Here is a 22,398-nt window from a genome sequence, read left to right as displayed (position 1 = left end):
TTTCCTTGGTTAATAGACCTACTAACCCATCTGTCGTCTTCTTTTTTTTTTCATTTTTTAAATGTTTGATTATTTTTGAGAGAGAGACATAGTGTGAGCTGGGGAGGGGCAGAGAGAGAAGGAGACACAGAACCTGAAACAGGCTTCAGGCTCTGAGCTGTCAGCACAGAGCCCAATGCGGGTCTTGAACTCGGGAAAGGCAAGATCATGACCTGAGCCAAAGTCAGATGCTTAACCGACTTAGCCACCCACTTGCCCCAAGCCCATCTGTCTTCTAAAAGTACTTAATCCATGATTTTTCTAAATTCCCAGAGGCAAGATTAACATCCAATGTATCTTCCTAATAGGTGCTCATTGTTTATTGATTCATTCTCCAAGAGTCAGATAAAAGCTAATAAAATGTTTAAATTAACCATATGACTAGAAACACTGTAAATTCACAAAATAATGTATTTATAAAAAATATTTAGGATTGGTTACATAACTGAACAATGGATCCATAAATTAGTAGAAATATAAAAATTTATTGTTAAATACATAATTATAGGAATGATTTGTCCAAAGTAAAAAAAAACAATAAAAAACCCAAAAATCAAAATTCACTTAAAATATAAATATATAATGCAAACTAAGTTACTGCCCATCATATTTTTTTTGTGTGCTTGTTATGAAAAATGTCCACTGTTGTTTCATGACATGGTCTTAAATCAAAATCACAATATCCAAGGGAAAAACGACTCTAAGAAGAGAAGAAAAGAGATTTTTTTTAAATAAAAAAGACCAAAGTTATTTGTTAAAATTGATACAAAAAGTGCAACATACTTACTCATAAGACTATATCCTACCTGTGGTTTCTTAAAATAATCAAGGCCCCTTCCAATCTTAATCATCCATCCATTGTTAAACCTATTGAAACAGTATACAATATTATATTCCAGACATTTAAGTCAGACAGTTATCAAAGGTGTATTATAGTATGTGTCAGCAAAATTTTCTCCTAAGAAAGAAAATCACTTTCTGCAGTGGCATGAGTTGAACCAAACTGGGGGTTACTCATTGGCTGTGTCTACAATGAAATAAAATGTCCAAAGAAACCATTAGTTGATCTGATTCACTGGTAACAAGTTTGTCACATAAATTATACCTTATTCTTGAATTTCAGATCTCTGATAAAACTTTCCTGTTCTGCTAAGTGTATTTGGGTCAGGCTGTGGTGTGTTGCAGGGGATCCCCTACCTAGAGATGGAGGACATAGCAAGAAGAGCTCTGGATCCTGACCTCTGCTTCTACCACAGCAGTGCATTTTCAGCTGTTTTGCATTTAGGTTGTGCTTAAGTTTACATTAAAACTAAAGGTGCACTTACTATAAACATATGAAAGCTATGGTGCTAAACAGAGTTAACATATTACTAAAATGCCTGAATATATTGTTTCCTTGTAGACACTGCAGCGTTCAGTCAGGCCTATGAGATTATTTAATAAACTATAAGAAATACTAAAATCATCAGAATATTAAATATTATCACCAGAAAATTATCCCAATACTCTAATACTATATGTATACTTCAATAGAAAAGTACTTTCTCTTCTCACATGAAATAGAACATGTAAGCTATTCCATTAGGAAATATGAGAAACTCAGACATAGTAAGCCAAATTTTTTCCTAAAAAGTGAAAAGATACTAAAATTGTGCTTTAATTAAAATTTTAATAAACTGAATATATATATGCAATTATATAAAACTCATTAAAAGAAATAAAAAGTGTTTTCAATTGCATAAAAATTAAAATATTGCTATACACTAACCTAATTTCTCGGTCATGTACTGAAGAAGAATATTCTAATTCCAACAGCACTCCATGATTCTTGAGTGACTCTTTTATTTCTTGCAGACCACTACTTTGCTGCTCTTTCCCACTACCCTGTTAACAGGAAAAACATGATTTTCTGTTCAGTTATTAATATTTTAAATTATCACTAAGCTACACAATGTGTATCATAGATGAAATAGGAAAGATTCTATACTAGTTTCAATGCCTATTATCTCAAAGAAGCAACAAAAAGTATGAAGCAGTTTAATAGCAGTTGTTTTTATCAAAATAATTGTTTTTTCCTAATATGTACATAAAACAATTCTGTCCTTTCTCCTAAAATGTATTTTAGTAATGCTACTTAGTTATTCAGATGGGGGTGCTTTCTTCTCAAGTTAATCCTAAAATTCTGGTTTATTTAGAAGCATTCCTATTTAAATCAAAACCAAGACAGAGATGCTCACTCTCAGGCTATGATCCACCAGAAGGTCAATACAGTCAATCAAGAAAAAGAGATATAATCACTGGTAAAGAAGAGACAAACTGTCAATAGTGCAGACAGTGTGATCATTTCCTAGAACTTCCAACCTGAAAACCATTTCAATCAGAGAGTTTAGCAAAATAGCCAAATGCACGATACAACAAAATCAGAAAAATCAATAGCATTATTCTGAAGGTATTTTAGGCCTATTGTTGTGCAGTTCCCAAAGAAATAGCTCTAGCTGAAGCACTGTGTCCACATTTTCCTTGGAAAACTACATCTCCTAGCTGAATAAAGTTCATGAAGAAGGAGTAAATGCTTCTAGATACCTACTTCATCCAGAGAGGTGAGAAGATGAATAGTTTTTACTTTACATGGTCCCTTAATAAGCATCTCACAAAATCGAAGAAAGTTATACAGCTGAAAGACATCATGATGGGTTATTACTAAGTTATACATTTTAAATAACATTTCATCATATTTTTGTACATTTCACCTACCTGATGAATTTGTCTAATATAGGGATCTTGTATCCAAACTTCTGTAACTGTTTCATTAAGGTATTCTTGAAAAAGTGACTCATAACTGAAACCTGTTGCATTCTCTTCTATTTTAATCTGCCTATGATATTTTCCATCTAAAAAACAAATTTCAATAATAAAACCAGTGACCATTTCTTTTTACACAAATTTACATACAGTGATTAATCAGGATCAGATACAAGTTAATATTTGTAACTCCTCTACTCAGCAAACATTTCTGAATGCCTACTACATATATACAAGGAACAATGCAAGATGCTACACATACAGAAATAAATAAGGCAGACAATTCCATAAGTGAGTGCTACCTTCATGAAGGCCAAATGGGAAAGTCCAGAGATTTCTTGGAACAGGTTCTTGAGCTGAATCCTATGAACCAGACAGTTTATTCAAGAGAAGTCTATATGTATAATGACAGCTGATAAATCTGTCACCATGAGTAGAACTATAAGCTATATAACTCAGTGGCTACATGGTCCTTCTCTTCAGCTGGAAGTCTTTTTAGGTCTTGCAATTTAATGGCTAAAGTATTAAACATATAAATACATGGAATTTAGAAGGCTTTCTTAGAACTTAAAAAGTATTTTAATTTTTTTTATGTTTTTATTTATTTTTGAGAAGAACTGGAACAGAGAACAGGAACTGAAGAGGGGAAGACAGGGAGATAGGAACAGAAGTCAGTCCACGCTGACAGCAAAGAGCTAATGTAGGGCTCGAACTCATGATCCATGAGATCATGACCTGAGCTGAAGTTGGATGCACAGCCAACTGAGCCACCCAGGTGCACCATAGAGTAATTTAAGTAGAAATTTATAGCAGTTCTTAACAACCCAAGACTAGGATGCCACAGAATCAGTAAAATAGCTCCATTATTTTTGTTCATTCAAAATGAATGATTATTAAGTTATCAAAGACCTTTAAAAAAGATGGCCCCCTAATGGTAGTTCCTAATTTATGTGATGACTGCAAATTTAAAATTTGTTTAAAAACCAGTAGTTTGAATTTTTTTCCTAATTTTTCCACAGATACAATGTTATTAGCAACTATGCATCCGTTTTCAAGCCAAGCTACCCACATAGGTTAACTTAACCCAATGTATTCAAGCCACAGAGCTGATGGTACTCTATTTCATCAATGTTTTAAAAGGAAATTTCATTGTGAATTTCAATTTAGGGTGAAGGAAACACAATTTTATTCCCACTAAACAGAAGAGCTCGGTGGGGTGGGGGATACTCAGGGTATGGGTTCATACAGAATACTAGGAAGAGGTAGGAGAGGGCTATATAAGGATACTGAGGAAAAGCAGCTGAGGACTGGAGGCACTGGTTTTTTGAGGACAGTAGTAACTTTGGCTAAAAAAGCGGGAGTATGCCAGGTAAAGGTTCCAATGACCATTTGTAGACGTATGTTTGTAAACTGGATGCTCATAAGTAGATTAACTAATAATAAGTAGGGAAGGACAACTATGGCATCTCTAGTCATTAGGAATACTTCACTCCTGAAATGTTTTGATTCACAACAAAATCCTAAAGAAGTCCCAGAAGTTTCCTTAGCTACTTTAACGTTTTGGTCGTTTTATAAAGGGAAATGCAAATAAAAGATAGGATTTACACATCCTATTTCTGTGTAGTATTATTTCAACTGCAGTCCATACATAAGTGTCATGGAGATATGCAGTGAATTCCGTATAACAGCATGCAAAGTTCTGCAGTATGTATAGCTTTCATCAGATTCTCAAGAGGGTGGGTATGTGAAAACCACTTCCCCCACCAAAAAGGGTTAAGAATAGCTTATTTACAGGGAAATGGAATGCAGAATAAACCTATCAGCTCCCAGGGATAAATGGTTCAGACCACAAGGAGTTACAAAGGCAGAGCCAGAAACATTGTATGAAATGGGCTTTGTCACAATTGTTATGGACACATTCTATAAAACAGCCACTTTACCTTCTCTTTCTTGATCCGTGTATTTCTTCACTATTTCTGCTCTATCCATGTAGCTAGAAATCTGTTTTCTGAGATTACATTTCTTTGTAACATCTTTGGTGCCTACAAATTAAAAAATACACTCTCAAATTTCCAAATAGTTTTTCTATTTAGTACCGGCATTATCTCCAGTTTCCCAAGGCTTCCATAATTTCCTCTCCTACTTAGCATGGTTTGCCTCAATCCTCAAATACACAAATGGGCCCAAATTTGGCTTGATCACCAAGACCTCCATTTTTACACTAAACATCTGAAACAGCTTTATTTAGGAGTGGGAACTCTGACACTGTGTCTCACTGCTGGGGATCCCAAATTTGGTGAGGTGATGACAAACATAGCTTATTACTTATCAAATCTGAGCCTGAGAACTCTTTTGTCCTAATCAACCATAAGTCTAAAATCTCAGCATAATGAAAACACAGGAAGCAATACCTATCTTTCTTCCACAAAATCAGCTTCTCTTCCAGACTTCCCCATTACAGTTCATGTTCAGCCAAAACTGAACAGGGGCCCAAAAATATGTCATTTTTTGAATACATATTATCAATAAAATCTTACCCCAAGTCCCATGTACTAACACACACATACATCTGCATTTATTTCTGTGTCTGTCCATCTGTCTGTATATTAAAAATCATAAGTTCATGATGATAACTTTGATCCCACAGCATTCATTCTAGCCCTCCTCATCTCCTTATGTGTAACTTCTTTATTATCCACAATATATGTACTGGCTTATTCAAGTCTCATATAAAGTAGTTTCTTCCTAACCCATACCTCCTGGAGAAAAAAATTTACCAAGTAAAATACAACATTTGTATACTATCCATTTGGTCTTTAACCTTACAGAATATGGTCAAAATACTATTTTCCAAAGATACTTAGGTTACTTATTTTCTTCCCCACCTGCTTATGTATTACAGTTGAATACTTCAGAGAAGTGTTATTCCTTCCTCATCTTGCTACCCCATTCCCATTTCTTCCTTCTTTCTCTTTCCCACCCATCCTACAAACCTCATTAGTGTCTGTTTTTATCCTTCCTTTGTTTCTTTTGAACAAATGAGGAGACACATGAATATCTTTTTTACATGAAGGATAGCATACCATAGATCTCTTTGTCCTTTATAGTTTTCACCTAACAGTGTATCCTGGAAGTCACTCCATATCACTTCCACAGATCCTCCTCATTCTTTTTTACAGCAGTATAGTACTCCATTGTGTGGGTGTACCTTACTTTATTCAACTACCCTTCTGCCCAGGGTACTCAGGTTATTTCCAACATTTTATTGACATCAATATAATTACTGAATTCTTTCCTTTTCGAGTCCTTCTACTTGAAAATTAGTATCATTTAGATCTCTACTTTCTCATGCCTATACTTCAGTAGCTTAAGAAAATCCTAATATATCCATTTACAATCTATAAATCTCTTTTGAGGAATCCTGTTTTTGCTCCTAAGGTGATATGAGAACTCATATTCTCCTACTAGGTTTATATATATTTCTCTAAACTCAAAAACCCTGAACTGTCCTTTTTATCAGGATTAAGCATTTTATGGTCTCTTTTACAAAAAGTCAGTGTGAATAGTGGTTAACAGCAAAGCATCTGGAGTCACACTGTTTTAGTTCAAAACTTTCTGCCAATTTTGGCTGTGTGACAATAGCCAGTTATTCAACCTGTCTGTATCCTCATCTGTAACATGGAAAGAGAAATTGTTCCCTAGACAGTTAGGGAGATGGTTAATGTTCAAAGAGACTAGAATGTAGGAAATAATAAATGTTGTTAGTATCATTATCACCTACATAATTTTTTCCATTCACCATACTCTGGGCTTTCTTTAGAACCAGACTATAACATCTCTTTTCTTAAGTTCCACTGTTACTTTGCTACTGTCTATAAATATACTCTATTTTCCCTGTCCTCTGTAAATAAAGTAGTCCTTCCTTAACTATCACCCTTGATCAGCTGGCAGAATTTGACACTGTAGACCCATTCCTTAAACGTCACATCTCAATTTTCTAGGCTTAAAATCTTACAGCCAGCTTGGGTTCCCACTGGAAACTCACTCCCATATCTAGTTATGTCCTAATGCCAACAATTCAATATCCACACTGTCCCTTCCTTTCCTAATATTGATGTCACCCCTCTAGTTCCTTCAGGCCCTTCTCACCTCTCATCCTGACTCCTGCAGAAGCTGCTCAATTAGTCTGCTTTACTTCAGTCTCTTCAAGTTAGTATCTCCCCCACGCTCTTGCCATATTGACTCATTTATTCAAGAATTATTTACTGAGAACTTACTACATGCCAGACATTGTTCTAAGCACTGGGGATATAGCAGTTAATAAAATAGACACAAGTGTCCTGTCATTCAATGGGAGGAAAGATAACAATAAAAGGAAGTTGGTAAAATATGTATGTTAGATTGTGGTAAGTGCTCTTAAATAAAATAAAACAAGGAAGAAGTGTAAGGGAGTCCTGGGATGGGGTTATAATTTTACACAGGAAGTCAGGAAAGGCCTCACAGAGAAGGTACTATTTGTGTAAACAACTGAAGTATTAAAGGGGGTATGCTATGCAAATATTTGGGAGAACATATTCCTAATAGAGACATGCCCTGACATGCAACTTTAATTATATACTCCTTTGTAAAAACTTTAAATGGTTTCTCCTTGTCTATGGAACAAGTTAAAATCTCCTGGCAGTCAGGTCATCCACACCAAGCCTCAATCTACTTTACTTCTCCCTCTTCATCCATACACACACAATGAACTAGTGACCCACTTATTTGGTAAAACAGCACAGACAAAATTTAAACACTCTTTGCTGAATTTCATTTCTGAAATTCTACTTCTTCCTCAAAAGCCAACTCCACCTTTCCTCCCACAAATGACCGTTAACTATTTAAATCCTCATTGTCTCTCTCCCTCTCTCCTAGCACTTCTTCCCGCTACTAGAGTTATTTGCATCTTTAAAATTTTTTTTTAACGTTTATTCATTTTTAGAGACAGAGAGAGACAGCGCGAGTGGGGGAGGGGCAGAGAGAGAGAGAGAAGGAGACACAGAATCTGAAGCAGGCTCCAGGCTCCAAGCCATCAGCACAGAGCCCAACTAGGGGCTTGAACTCAAAACTGTGATCATGACCTGAGCCGAAGTCGACACTTAACCGACTGAGCCACCCAGGCGCCCCTGCATTTACATCTTAACCTGTAAGATCACGTCAGTGTCTCTATATAACCTCTGTAGAATCAGTAGAGCATACTGGAACAAAACTATGATTCTCCTGATTCAGATTCCCAGAATGCCAGAACTTGAGTAGTGCTCCATCTGACCAAGTGGCAGTCAGTATACCAGCGTCTCTAAAGCCCTGGGTTCCAATTGTGACCCAACTAAATGTGATGGAGCTGAAAAGCTTAATTTTATACTGTAAAATGAGGAAAACATCAGCTCCTACTTCACAGGGCAATTGTAAAGATGAAACAAGATCATGTTGATGTGCTCTGACAATGCCTAGCGCTCAGCACTCATAAATGATAATTACTTTACTTCATAATCATTCATCATCTTCTTATTCTTCATCACCATCACCATCAAATGGGCCTTCCCAAAATAGTTTTACAGCTCTCAAAAAGCGCCCAACCCTTAAGAGCGCCCTCTGCTGTCCAAAAGCTTCTGTAACACTAAAGCTAAAAGGCACAGAAAGCTCATAGGCCAGACTGGGAGCTACAGGGCGTGGGAGCAGGGGCTGGTCTTAAATCAGTTTCATACAAAGTACTGAGTGTCTACTATGTGCCAGAGATTGTACTGGTTGTTAATGGATATCTGCGTACTCAATTCAATATCTCAATATTGAATAACTACATTGACAGATAAAGTCTCGCTGTGCCAACCCACAATCCTATGCATTTCTCACATCGGATTTCAGGACACCCGTTACTTCAGAATTTTATTTTACCGCTATGTGATTTTATTTTTGTTTACTTCTAACGAAAATATCTAAACAGAAAAGTAAAGATAACAGTGTAACGAACACCCTTATTACCGACCACACAGATTTAAGTTCAGACATAATGATAAATTCTTCCCAAGACACTTCAGTCTGCAACTCTAAAAATCCAGGACAGTTTTCGGGAAAACAACAACATACTACCTAACAAAGTCGATAATTTGAGTGTTACCCAATCCATATTCAAGCTTTACAAAAGGATCAAAAAATGTGTTTTTACATTTCTTTCGAACCTGAGTCCTATCAAGGCTTATATATTAGATTTTATTCTGTGTCTTCAAAATCTAGAGTACTGCCCCTTTTTTGATGACATGAATCTAAAAGAAACCAGTCCGCTTGTCCTGCAGAAGATCAACCTTCCGTTTGTGACTGCCTCCCGGTGGTGCACAAGGAGAATTTTCACTCCGCCCCAGACACTGCGGGATCCAGTTCCTTTCCTCTGGTATCCTCTCCACGGCTCCTGCTCACCTCTCAGGACCTGCATGAGCAGGTCAATCCCCTCCTGGTAACACACCAGAGCCTGCTGGTACCGGGACTCGGAATCCAGTTCCACCGCCCGCTTTAGCACCTTGAACGCAGCTGTGCTTTCGACTTCCAGCTCCTGTCTGGAACTCGCCATACTTCCGGGAACTCCTCTCCGCCTCAAACTTAACCAGAGCTGAGCCAGTCGGCGGCCCTCCGGGGAGCGATCATGTGACAGACATGCGCCTGCGCTCTTTTTACGGCCCTTGAAGGGGCGGGACGTGTCCGGAACTAAAGTGCTGGATTTGGCTGTGAGAGCGCCCTGTGGTAACCGGATTTGAGGGTTGCCCTTTGTGCACTCCTGTCTGCTCTGCTTTCCCTCGGTAAGTTCACGCTGAAGAATATTTAAGAGTATTGCATTTTTCTCAGATACCTGGGAACGCCGTGGAGATACGGATTGATTTTCCTGCTGGATTCAGAGTTTGCGGGTCGCTGTAACCTGAGTGGGTCTGGGCCCGTTTTCTGTCCCTTGCGTTCGCGGAAAGCCAGTAGTCGACCGGATCTAGTTTCCCTGTTCCGGAGCCGCGCGGTTTGCTGAGCCCGACTCCTGGAGCCCAAGGGCTGACCAGCCTAGGCAAAATAGTTTAGTAGGGAAGGGAATTCAGGAATGTTGTAGCAGTTTTTGTGCTTCTGTTTAGAACTAATGTCGGCTTCCTACTGGGGATCAGCGTAACTTGAATTTTTGGTTAATGAAGATAAAAACTTGCTAATTGCATCTTAGAAGTCAAAACCTTCCGGAGTTGGCAGTTAAAATATTTACCATTTTACCAAAAGCTGTAATTTTGCAATCATGTTTTTGATAGCCACCTACCCAAAACTGCCTGTTTTGCGTATTTTCGCCAACAGGCGCTGATGAGGATTGTCTGTTACTTGTTAGGCATTAGGAATTAAATGAAGAGACTTTTTTTTTGCCTTCAGAGATCTCGGTTAATTAAAAGGAAAATTCTGCGTTGTGCTTTTCAGTGTTTTCCCTCCTTTTGTCATTAAGTAGATGTCTAAAACTGTTGGGGTATTAACTGGGGCAAAAAGCAGAAAATCCCCTTGGTGGCTTTCCCGCCATGGGTATATTAATATTTTACTGATAGCTTTCATAGTTTTTCTGTGTATACACATACAGTTACATTTTTTAATGGAAAAGGGATCATACTTCTCATAATGCATGTGTTTTCCTACTTGTACAAGAGAAAAGTTACTGTATAGTAGAAGACAATATAGTTGCTTCAAAGCCCAGTAGTTGTGTGTGTAATTATTAACATTAACCTTTACTTTCTATGGAAACTTAAAACTTATCACAGTCACACCTTCTAAAATCTGTAAATTAAACTTAATTCAGCAAAAATTTGGCGTGATGGCGTGCCTACTATATGACAGGTGCTGCTTTTGGTAGATGCTTGGGATACATCTGTGAATAGACAGGGCAGACCAAAAAACAAAACAAAAAACAAAATTTAAAAATCATTGTCCTTGTGGAATTAACATATTACTAGGTGGAGACAGTAAACAACAAACCTAACAAACTATGTTAGAAGATAAAGTGATATGGAAAGAAAATCCAGTGGAGTGAGGAGTGCTGACAGTTGTGGAGGGTCAAAGTGTTAAATAATGGAATCAGGATAGACCCCACTGAAAAGAGATTTGAGCCAAAAATTGAAGGAAGTGAGGAAACTAACCCTGTGAATATCAGGAGCGTTCCAGGAGAAAGAACAGCCAGTCCAGAGGCCTGGCAACTTCTAGGACCTGTAAGGGAGTCAGTGTGTGTATGGAGTGAGCAAGGGAGTAATTGGAGATGAAGTCCTAGAGGTAGGGGTTAAGGACTGGCTGTTGCTCTGAGACATTATTTTTTAATACATAAACTTTTTATTTTAGAATAATTTTAGATTTACAGAAAAGCTGTGAAAATAGTAGAGTTCCTATATACCCCACATCCGATTTCCCCTTTTGTTAACATCTTATATTAGTATGGTACATTTGTTAGACTTGATGAACCAATATTGATACATTATTAACTAAAGTCCATACTTTATTTGAATTTTCTTAGTGTTAACCAGATGTCCTTTTACTGTTGCAGAACCCCATTTAGTAGTCATGTCTCCTTACGCTCCTCTTGACTATGACAGTCTCTCACTTTCCTTGTTTTTGTGACCTTGGACAGTTTTAAGGTAGTCACGTATTTGAAAACATACTCCATCATTTTGATTTTTTAAGTGGTTCTTTTGTAGTGCTACAAAATGCTTAAGGTTCATCTTAATATATCCCCTGCAGTAGCCCTATAAGCAGCCATGTCTCAAAGGAGCCCTAGTTCCTTTTATTAGAGAATGCTAAGATCAGGGTGCTGAGTGTGCTCATTGCTACTGGAATGCCATTACTTTTTGGTCTTATCAGCTAACAGAGCTAACCCATGTATATATACATCCATATCTGTGATTATTTCTGTATCCAGCAGTGTCTACATTAAGCTAAATACGAACTCAAACTCTAAACCTGTGTCATTGGATGACATGGATTATTCTAGGTTTCTCCTCTTATATGTTACCTTTCACTTCAACAGTGAGAAACCTGGCTTATTGGGAGGTTTTGAGAAGAGGAGTTGACATGATTTGATTTGGGATTTTAATGAGATGGTTGCTGCTATGGAGAAGAGATCTTAATGGAAGTTGGAATGGAAACTGGAAGGCCAGTTAGGAGGCTTTTGTTGAAATCTAAGCGATAAGAGAAAATAAAATATAAAGCCAGATGACTTGGGTTAATATATAATGTGTAACTTGGGAGGAAGACGTATGGTAGAGAAAATAATTTGTCATTACCTATTTGATTGGAGGACCAGAGGATTAAATAAGCATCTCTTCTAAGGAAGCCTCAGTACAAAATATATAACATCCAGCCAAGCTATGGCTGATGATTTGAACTAGAAATTCTTATGCTGTATAGTAATCTTTGAAGTATGAGAGTTATGAAATTTTGATGTACTTCTGAATTCTGAGTTGAGCAGACCATAGTTCTAACCCATTAATTGATTCAAACATTCATAAACAAACACTGGGTGCCTACTGTTCATCAGATACTGTGCTAGATGCTGAGAGTAGAAAATGAACAAGATAAAATTCTGGTTTTCATGGCACTAAGGATTTAGTAGTTAACTCTTCTAAAACTGATGCATAATTAATTTTGAGGGACTGGTTCAGCTGCTGAGAGTTTTTCTAAAGTCTGGGTTTTTTAATGGGACATCTTGCATTGATTCCCACAACTTCATTGCTTTGTCCACATCACAGAAAAGGTTGAAGAGCTTGAGTGAGCCAGAATCTGGTGGATTCCCTGAAGTACAGCATTTACCCAGTTTTAGTGTGTTAGGGTATTATTACAGCTTTGTAATAATTTCATAATAGTAAACACTATCATTTGTTGAGGGCTTCCTATGTACTAAAAACTGTTTTAGGTATTTTTAGAATGACTCATTTGAGAGGTAGGTGCTATTCTGTCCTTTTTGGGAAAAAAAGTTGAAACACAAATCAAATAACCTATGAAAAATATACATGTAGTTCATAAACTTCATCTTTCTGCTTTTAGTGTACATCAGTATAATAGGTTGTAATCATTGTCTGAATGAACATGACATTTTTTACATCGTAGAAGCAATGCGTATTCATTAAGAATAGTTGAAAAATACAAATATTCAAGAAAGTTAAAGTTTACTTTTTATTTATTTATTTATTTATTTATTTTTATTTCTAGGAGAGAGAGAGAGAGACAGCGTGAGCAGGGGAGGGTCAGAGAGAGAGGGAGTGACAGACTCTGAAACAGGCTCCAGGCTTTGAGCTGGCAGTCAGCACAGAGCCCGACGCAGGCTCGAACCCACGAACCGCGAGATCATGACCTAAGTGAAAGTCGGATGCTTAACCGACTAAGCCACCCAGGCACCCCTAAAGTTTACTTTTTAACAGAAAGGCATTATGATTTAGTGAAAATGCACCGGAGTAGAAATTATAAGAATTGGGTTCCAGACTATATGCTTCTTGGATAAGCTGGATGCCCTTGGGTAAATGATTGAATTTCATTTTCCACATACATAGGATAAGGTTGTCAATTCTAGACGCACCTGGGTGGCCCAGTAGTGTAGCATCCGACTCTTGATTTTAGCTCAGGTCATGATCCCAGGGTTTTGGGCTCTGTGCTGAGAATGGGGATTGTTTGTGACTCTCTCTCTCCCTCTGCTCTTCTTCTTCTTTTTTTTTTTTTTTAAACATTTACTTATTTTTGAGAGACAGAGCATTAGCAGAGGAGGGCAGAGAGAGAGGAGACACAGAATCTGAAGTTCAGAATCTGAGCTGTCAGCCCAGAGCCCGACGGCGGGGCTTGAACTCATGAACCGCGAGATCATAACCTGAGCTGAAGTCTGCAGCTTAACCTACTGAGCCACTCAGGCGCCCCTCCCTCTGCCCTTCTTACTTAGTCACTCTCAAAATACATAAACAAACATTTTTTTTCTTCTTCTTTTTCTTTTTTTTTTTTTTTTTTAAAGAAGGTTGTCAATTCTAGATCTGGGAGTCTGGATTTCTTCAGTCCCTTCTAGTCCTTTCATTTTTGTGATTCTGTTACAAAACATTATTAAAAAGTTTTTTTTTAATGTTTATTTATTTTTGAGAGAGAGAGACAGAGTGTGAGTGCGGAAGGGGCAGAGAGAGAGGGAGAGGGAGAGGGAGACACAACATCTGAAGCAGGCTCCAGGCTGTCAGCACAGAGCCGGGCACAGGGCTTGAATTCACAAACCACTAGATCATGACATAAGCTGAACTTGGACGCTTAACCGACTGAGCCACCCAGGTGCCCCTATGACAAAGCATTCTTTATCTGCGCTCTTTGTTGAAGAAGATAAATAGTAGTAACCTCCTTTGCCCATTTTTCTTGAATCAATGTTGTTTCTAACTCATCTGTCAAAAAATGGGATGTAATTAATGTATAATTACCACCTATGGTTTTGCTGAACTCTGAATGAAACATTTATTATAACTTAATTCTTACTCTTATTGTATTAAAATAACTAAGATTTTACTGTTAAACTTCAATCAAGTTTATAATTAACTTGTTTCATTTTTTAATAATACAGAAGTAGGCACCCGTCCATTTCCAAGACATATTTGACCCATGGATCTATTTTATGCTTGTCATAGCCTTTGAAGAGAACAGCCACCACACTCATGGCAGGGATTTTGCGCTCATTAGTTCAGAGACCCCCAGGTGGACTCCAAGTAAGTATTTCTTTTCGAGTATTATCCTTTTTTTTTTTATTCCTTAAGAGCGATTTCTCTTTTGTAAGTAACAAAACAAACAGGCAAGTTAAACTGTACAAGTTCCTTTTTTTAATATATTATGGGTTTTTTTTTTTAATGTTGAGGGTCAGTTTTATTTATGATTTATCTGCAGATTTTAAATCACAGAGATTTAAAATCACAATTTAAATCTTTGTGATTTAAAAATCACAAAAGTTCTTTTCCTGGAGAACATGCTGGTAAGAAATGGTCGGTGTTGATTGCCCTTAATCTTTTTTTTAAGTTTTAGGTTTTTTTCCCTTCAACTATTAAAAGAGTATATTTTCAGTCATAGAGAAATATATGGAAGAGCAGAAAGAAGAAAAGCACTCTCCCAGATATCATTCCTATTTCTTCTGTTGTTTCTTAAAGAAATTGTAGCAGTGCAGCCTAATCCATTCATAAGACCAGAGTAGATACAGACCTGCTGCTGGGCATAGATAATAATGTTAGATGCTTTACATACATTGCTTTAACCTTAGATTAATCCTGTGTGGTCAGTAATATTTCCTTCTTAAATAGCTAAGGAAATTGACTCTGAGAGGATAAGAGTCTCATTTCTCAAAGACGATAAGCACAGAACCAGGATTAGAAGCCCATGTTTTTCCTTTCCCTCCCTCATTCACTCCTACTTCCCATCAAGTTGTTTGTGGATCTCTGCTGAACAGAGAGGACATTAGGAAGGATTGGCAGTGAATCCTTTTTCTTTAGCAGACTGAGAGCAACAGGACTGGAAGATTGTAGAAAGGGAATAAGAAATAGGAACTAGGAATGTTGACATTGTAGGGTCTAGAAAGAAAACTGGCAACTCATTTTCTTTTACGTTGTATTGTTGAAGGTGAATTATTGCACATTGTCTAAAGTAAGGCTGGCAAGCTGTGGCCGGCGGGTCAAATTCAATCCACCTGTTTTTGTAAATCAAGTTTTATTAGAACAGCCACACCTACTTGTTTACATATTGTTTGTGGCTGCTTCTGCCCTACAGTGGCTGAGTTGAGACTTGGCAATGGAAACATAATAGCCCCAGAGATGGAAATATTTCCTGTTTGGTCCTTTATAGAAAAATATTGCCAACCCTGGTTAAGAAGTCTCTATTTGACTTGTATGTGGAATTTAAGAAACAAAACAGATGAACATAGGGGTAAAAAGAGAGACAAATCAGAAAACAGACTCTTGACTATAGAGAACAAACTGAGGGTTGCTGGAGAGGAGGGGAGCAGGGGGTGGGCTACATGGGTGATGGTTACTAAGGAAGGCACCTGTCGTGATCAGCACTGGGTGTTTATGGAAGTGATGAATCGCTCAATTCTACACCTGAAACTAATATTACGCTGAATGTTAACCAATTGGAATTTAAAAGCTTGGGGAAAAAAAAGAAAAGTCTATATGTGCTGTTAGCTTTGTAATGTTAGTGGTAAGATGAGATGTATTCATTCAGCTAAGGGGCTGAGATAAATATTTGATAATTATAAGTTAGGTAAAAACAAACTTTTGTCACCTAAAAATTGGTGAGTATAGATTTCTGCACTAGCCAGAGTTTTTAAAAAAGTGTTTTCTATCATGTTTTAGACTGTAACAAAAGGTGTGGAGTCTCTCATTTGTACAGATTGGATTCGTCACAAGTTTACCAAGTCAAGAATTCCAGATAAAGTAAGAACAAGGGTTTGGGGGGGGGGGAGCTTAGCATTACTATTTTTTTAAGCATGTTTTGTTTTAAAAGGTAGCTACTTGTGTAATATTGAAAACTTCTACTTTGAATTATTTGTGGATATTTATGGTAGTGTAGAGTTTAAATAATGCACAGTGGAATTGATGTAAATAATGATTCTTTAAAAAAAAAAAAATGTGCCACTAGCCTTTGAAGTAGTGGGGTCTTACCATCTTAGAATCTGTTTATTCCTGCTTATGGTTTTTGCCTTAATATTTTGTGTTTTCATATCACCATTGTCTTCAGAAAACGGTGGGTCTTCTTCCAGCTCGGACTCTGTCTTTGTGGTTCTTTGTGTTCACTTTCTATATTGACTGTTGCAACTTGGGATCTTTGTGTTTTCTTTGCTAGATTTATGTGTACATATCATTCTTTCGGAAAACACTGGCTAACCCCCCCTATTGACTTTTGTTTTATTTTGTTTAAATGAATAGACTTTATTTCTTAGAGAAGTTTTTGGTTTATAGAAAAACTGAACAAGAAGTACAGAGAGTTCCCATATACTCCCTCCCCTAATATATATAGTTACTCTATAATTAACATTTTGTATTGGGGTACATTTGTTAGAATTGATGGACCAGAATTGACAGATTATTATTCACTAAAGTCCTTAGATTGCATCAGGGTTTACTATCACTGTTAAACATTCTATGGCTTTTAACAAATGCACAATGTCCTGAGTCATTAGGGTATCACACAAACAGTTTTACTGCTCTAAAAATCCTCTGTGCTTCATCTGTTCATCCCTCCCTCTCATCTCCCAACCCCTGGCAACCATTGATATTTTTACCGGCTGTATAGTTTTGCTTTTTCCAGAATGTCATATCGTTGGAATCATGCACACATAATCTTTCTCACTGGCTTTGTTCACTTAGCAACATGCAGTTAAAGTTTCTTGATGTCTTGCCACCATGATCGCTAGCTTTTTGTTAACTCTAGTTAAAAGAATAATAAATCATGAGGTAGCTGAAACATATCTGGGTAGAATTAAGGAAAAACATGAATTTGAAAGATCGAGTTATGTTCCATTAAAGTGGATGGGGACTCAGAATTGAAACAAGTTTCTGGAAATAGTGAAAGGTGCATTTTTATAACCTGAGTTGTGTGGCTACGCAGCTCATTTCTTTTTATTACAAATAATATTGGGTTGTATGGATGTACCATAATTTGTTTAGCCATTCACCTCCTGAAGGACATCTTAATTGCTTCCAGTTTTTGGCAGTAGTGAATAAAGCTGCTGTAAACATTTGTGTGCAGGTTCTTGTGGGGACATAAGTTTTCAACTCATTTGAGGTAAGAACCTAGGAATGCAGTTATGCAGTTGATGGAATATATCGAAAAGACTACATTTAGTTTTTAAAGCCTGGTTTTTTGTGTGTGTTTTCCCCCTAGTTTTTTTGTATTGCATTGAAATATATATACAGTGTACTGTCTCAACTATTTTTAAGTGTACCTTACAGTGTTATTAAATGCATCCATATATATTGCTGTGCAGTCATCACACCATCTCCAGAACTTTTCATCTTCCAAAACTGAAACTCTGTACCCATTAAATAGTAACTCCCCATTCTCCTTTCCCCAGCTCAACAACTGCCATTCTCCACTGATTTGTCTTAAAGATAAAATAGAGTTACCATTGACTATTTTGACACCTTTCATATGCTTGATGTTCTTATATCAGAAACCTCTTTGTTCTTCAAGTCATGGCTTTTCTGCTGCTGTCCTTTCCACAACTGCATTGTCTTGTATCTTTTCATGTATCTTAGTCTGTAAAGTTCTGGAATAAAAGAATAGATACAGACATTAGCATTCCTTTAAAATGTGCAAGGTGGTGATTTTGATTGCCAGCTATAGCAAATGTGAAAACTCAAACTTCGTGGAAATGACTCTGAGCCCTTGCTTATCTTCTAAACGTAGTCCTGTATTCTCACATGTTCCTAGACCTTGCTTCTTGGATAATGCAGAGGTATTTCATGTTAAACTTATCTAGAATCAAACCCATCATCTTACTTTCCCTCCAAACAACTGAATGAAATAGGATGCTCCTCCTGTATTAGTTATGTCAGTTAATGCTACCATCCTTTACCTGATTTCCCAAATCAGGGAGGAGCCACCCCTCCTTTTCCTCCATTCATCACAAATGCATCTTTTTTACTGTCCAAAGTCCCCAAACGAGTCCCTTTTCTGTGTGTGTGTGTGTGTGTGTGTGTGTGTGTGTGTGCGCGCCCGTCCTTCCTTGGTCTGATTTCCCAGAGGTGGTATGACTCGACCTAATGTCTTTGAGACCTTTATACATACATAAGTGTATGTAGATACACACATGTATATTACATGATTCTTAGAATCAGTATTTATGCAGTGTATCCTGTATATACGCTCATGTATGTGGTACAGGTGAAATAAATACAAGATCCTACTAAACATAGTGGTGTGGAATTACTTTTTTCTCAAGAATATAATGGCCATTCTTCAATGCTGTAGCTGCTAAGATAGTAAATCTTACTGGTTTTGATGGCAGCATTCTACCCCATGGGATACATCATAATTTATTCAGTTGTATCGTATCTTATTGGTTTTATTATTATTACTAGTTTTATTTCAGATCTATCCTTGTAATTCCATTTAGTTATTCTATGAGGAACATGGATGTGGCCTTTAAATTCTTCAGTATTACAAAAAAACTTTTAAAAACAAATAATATTACCGCGTACATCCTTATTCAGTACATTTTATGTACTCAGAGAAGTTTTTTGTGTGATAGCTTACTAGAACCTTTTGATTTTTTAGAAAATCAGTACAAATGCAGCTCCATGGAGCTGGTTCTGGCCCTTTGTAGGCAATCATTTGTCTGTACTAACACATAGGCATGTGTTATTGTCATTGTGAGCTTATCTTCCTTTCCCTGGCTGAATGGGGTGGAGGGATGCAGCCTTGCCGCACGTATATGGTGCTAATACAGTCTCCTGCATCGGAACTCTTTCATGTCCTCTGGTCACTCCTGCTTTGCTCTTAAACAAAATGAAACAAAACAGTCTTTGCCTGTATGATATTTTTTTCAGAGTATGAAATCCTTAGACTTTGTCTGAACAGTCAGTTTGAAGATGAGGATTTCAGAAAGATTGGGGATGAGATTGTTATGTAGATGTTGGGGGCTGGTTAAAAAAGAAAAAAGATATATAGAAACTGTGTAATTGAAAACTCAACCTTTTATAATTCTTCTTTCCTAGGTATTTCAGCCTTCACCTGCAGATCATGAAAAATATGGTGGGGATCCACAGCAGCCTCATAAACTACATATTGTTACTAGAATAAAGAGTACAAAAAGACGTCCATATTGGGAAAAAGATATAATAAAGATGCTTGGATTAGAAAAAGTAGGCAACTGTTTAAGTCCTCTTAAGTTAGTTGTTTAAATTTGCTTTAAATTTTATAATTTTTAAACTTTAACGGATATTTTTATTATCTCTTTCATTTAAATGTATTATTTGATGGAATTTTTTTAATTTTTTTTTTTTTTTTTTTTTAATTTCAAGGAGAGAGAGAGAGAGAGACAGTGTGAGCAGGGGAGGGTCAGAGAGAGAGGGAGTCACAGACTGAAACAGGCTCCAGGCTCTGAGCTGGCTGTCAGCACAGAGCCTGACGCAGGGCTCGAACCCACGAACCACGAGATCATGACCTAAGCGAAAGTCGGACGCTTAACCGACTAAGCCACCCAGGCGCCCCTTATTTGATGGAATTTATTTGAAAATTTGATTCAGACAAAATGAGCCTTCACCTTAACATTTCACTGTAACATGGAACTGTCTGCTTTGAAATTGATCCATAACACTGTTTCCTTTGTTTATAGGCACATACTCCTCAAGTTCACAAGAATATCCCTTCAGTGAATGCAAAACTGAAAGTGGTTAAACATTTGATAAGGTTTGTTGTTCGTTACTTCAGCTATTTAAAAAGATTTATTACCTAGTGTAATTCTAAAGGCCGTTTTCTTATGTCACAGAATCAAGCCCCTGAAGTTGCCACAAGGACTTCCAGCAGAGGAGGACATGTCTAACACGTGCCTCAAGAGCACTGGGGAGTTAGTGGTGCGGTGGCATCTAAACCCTGTAGATCAGGAAGCAGTTAAGTCCTAATGCCAGAGCAGGGTCATATTGAAAAATGTGCATCATTTTTATTTAAAGATAGAAAATGTTCTCATTAAAATATATTTTAAATACTTGTCATTTTCACTGGCTGAAGATGGTGTGATTTCTTCCTTGTATAGGTTTGGAGGTTTCAGTGCTCGTATTTGATTTAACTCTCTTTTCTGTCTGATAGTTTCACTGCAGAATGGGCAGGAATGGCATTGTTTGAACATCTGGGTTCGGATGTCACCTTAGCAGTCACTACTGACTTGTTTAAAATATTGTTTTTTCATTGAATGCAACAAATTCTGTGAGTGTCTCTTTGAGTGAGCATTGCGTTACGTGTTGGAGAAATGCAAAACCGACCAGAACATGGTCCCTACCAGTCAGGAGTGTAATCTGTCTTGCTAGAGAACAGAGATTCGGCCACAGTCATTAAACATTGGGTGTAGCTAGATTGACTGCTTTGTGCTCTGGTGTCTATAAATGCACATGTAGAGTTGGCTGCATTTTGTTCTTTAATTCAATACCAAAAATAGTATCTGTTTTCTAATTATAAATCTAAATTGGCCCAAATTTTATTGATGTTCTTTGAGTTCCTAAGAAACCTCTGCCAAAGGTTGAGGTGATATTTGAAAGATGAAATAGGGAGAAATCTTTTAGGGAGAATTGTTTTATTTCCTTTTTTTTTTTTTTTTTTTTTTTTTCCTATTTCAAATACCTGGAGGGGTTGGGAGAAGGAAGAATTGTAGGAAAGGTTCAATGGTGGGAAGTTTTGTGGCAGCTAATCAAAGATGATGGTGAAGAATCTCTGAATTCTAGTTGCTTGTTATTTCTCTTCGTCTCTTGTGAGGTTTAGTTTGGGCAACAGTAACATTGGCGTACTTCTCAAAGTTTGTGGTCCCAATATTTATCCTGTCGTAGGTCTTGATGTTTTAGGGCATGCAGAAGTGCTACCTGAAATGAAGCCAGTTATCATTAATTATTTTTTTTTTTTAATTATTTATTTCTAGGAGAGAGACCGTGAGCAGGGAAGGGTCAGAGAGAGAGGGAGACACAGACTCTGAAACAGGCTCCAGGCTGGCAGTCAGCACAGAGCCCGACGCGGGGCTCGAACCCACGAACCGCGAGATCATGACCTAAACGAAAGTCGGACGCTTAACCGACTAAGCCACCCAGGCGCCCCCAGTTATCATTAATTATTAAGCTTGAATGCAATTACAGTTTCAATTCAACAATTACTAAATATCCAATATGTGTAAGGCCTGGAGGAGATCTAAAGCCAAAGGAGACTAACTTCAGAGAGCTTGTTCTAGTTGGAGAGAAACCTGTATGCTACAAAATGTGTCCTTGATAGAGGTGGTTTGAGGATAACTGTGTTAATAAAAGCTGGTCCCTGCTGATTTATTGTTGTAAGGTTGAGATAACAGAGGGTGGTGAACCAAAAACAGTCAAAAATGAGACAAAGGAGTCAAGGGAATGGGCTGAGCACACCTTTATTATAAAGAGCTCTCGGGGTAGGTTCCGTGGCTTGAGGGTAGAAGCAAGCCTGGGGGTAGAAGCAAGCCGGGAAGTCGCACCCTGAGACTGGGGACAGGGGTATATATAGGATTGTAGTTCTGGGTCGTGACCATGAGGGCAGGTTTCCTTATTTGGTCTCGCTTTTCCTGGGTTGGGTTTCGTTTCTGCTGAGGTGACATGTCTTCTGAGAAACCAGTGGCAGGAAACTAGGAGCGGGAAGCTGGTGGCGGGAAAGTCCTGAGGCGGTCATAAGATGGAGTCCGATCCGCCATCTTAGTGTCTTTTTCCAGACCTGTCAGACCCGCCATCTTGGTGTCCTTTCCCAAACCTGCCAGACCTGTCAGTTGTCATCTCTTTCACTCTAATATTAATATTGTTTAAAATGGGGAAAAGAACA

General features: G+C 37.6%; 2 protein-coding genes across 3 annotated transcripts; one reads left to right on the top strand and one right to left on the bottom strand.

The window, feature by feature from the left end:
- Nucleotides 1-488: 488 nt before the first annotated feature.
- Nucleotides 489-9,499, bottom strand: MITD1 (microtubule interacting and trafficking domain containing 1). 2 transcript variants are annotated; one of them, XM_039217994.1, is made up of 7 exons: nucleotides 9,292-9,499; nucleotides 4,782-4,883; nucleotides 2,794-2,930; nucleotides 2,627-2,713; nucleotides 1,808-1,923; nucleotides 846-906; nucleotides 494-739 (listed from the first exon to the last, which is right to left on the bottom strand). In XM_039217994.1, the coding sequence occupies exons 1-7, from the start codon at nucleotides 9,440-9,442 to the stop codon at nucleotides 644-646; spliced, it is 750 nt and encodes a 249-aa protein (XP_039073925.1). In that variant the 5' UTR covers nucleotides 9,443-9,499; the 3' UTR covers nucleotides 494-643. The 2 variants fall into 2 exon arrangements, with proteins under 2 accessions (XP_039073926.1, XP_039073925.1); XM_039217995.1 differs by lacking the exon at nucleotides 2,627-2,713 and having other exon boundaries at nucleotides 489-739.
- MRPL30 (mitochondrial ribosomal protein L30) lies at nucleotides 9,481-21,187 on the top strand. Its single transcript, XM_039217996.1, has 6 exons — nucleotides 9,481-9,668; nucleotides 14,447-14,588; nucleotides 16,218-16,298; nucleotides 19,584-19,730; nucleotides 20,204-20,277; nucleotides 20,357-21,187. The coding sequence occupies exons 2-6, from the start codon at nucleotides 14,538-14,540 to the stop codon at nucleotides 20,487-20,489; spliced, it is 486 nt and encodes a 161-aa protein (XP_039073927.1). The 5' UTR covers nucleotides 9,481-9,668; nucleotides 14,447-14,537; the 3' UTR covers nucleotides 20,490-21,187.
- Nucleotides 21,188-22,398: the final 1,211 nt, after the last annotated feature.

Source organism: Hyaena hyaena, unplaced genomic scaffold, assembly GCF_003009895.1.
Source record: "Hyaena hyaena isolate Hyena2069 unplaced genomic scaffold, ASM300989v1 scaffold_731, whole genome shotgun sequence".
NCBI classification, from domain to species: Eukaryota; Metazoa; Chordata; class Mammalia; order Carnivora; family Hyaenidae; genus Hyaena; species Hyaena hyaena.
Note: the sequence above shows the minus strand (reverse complement) of the source record. Positions and strands in the feature narration are given on the sequence as shown.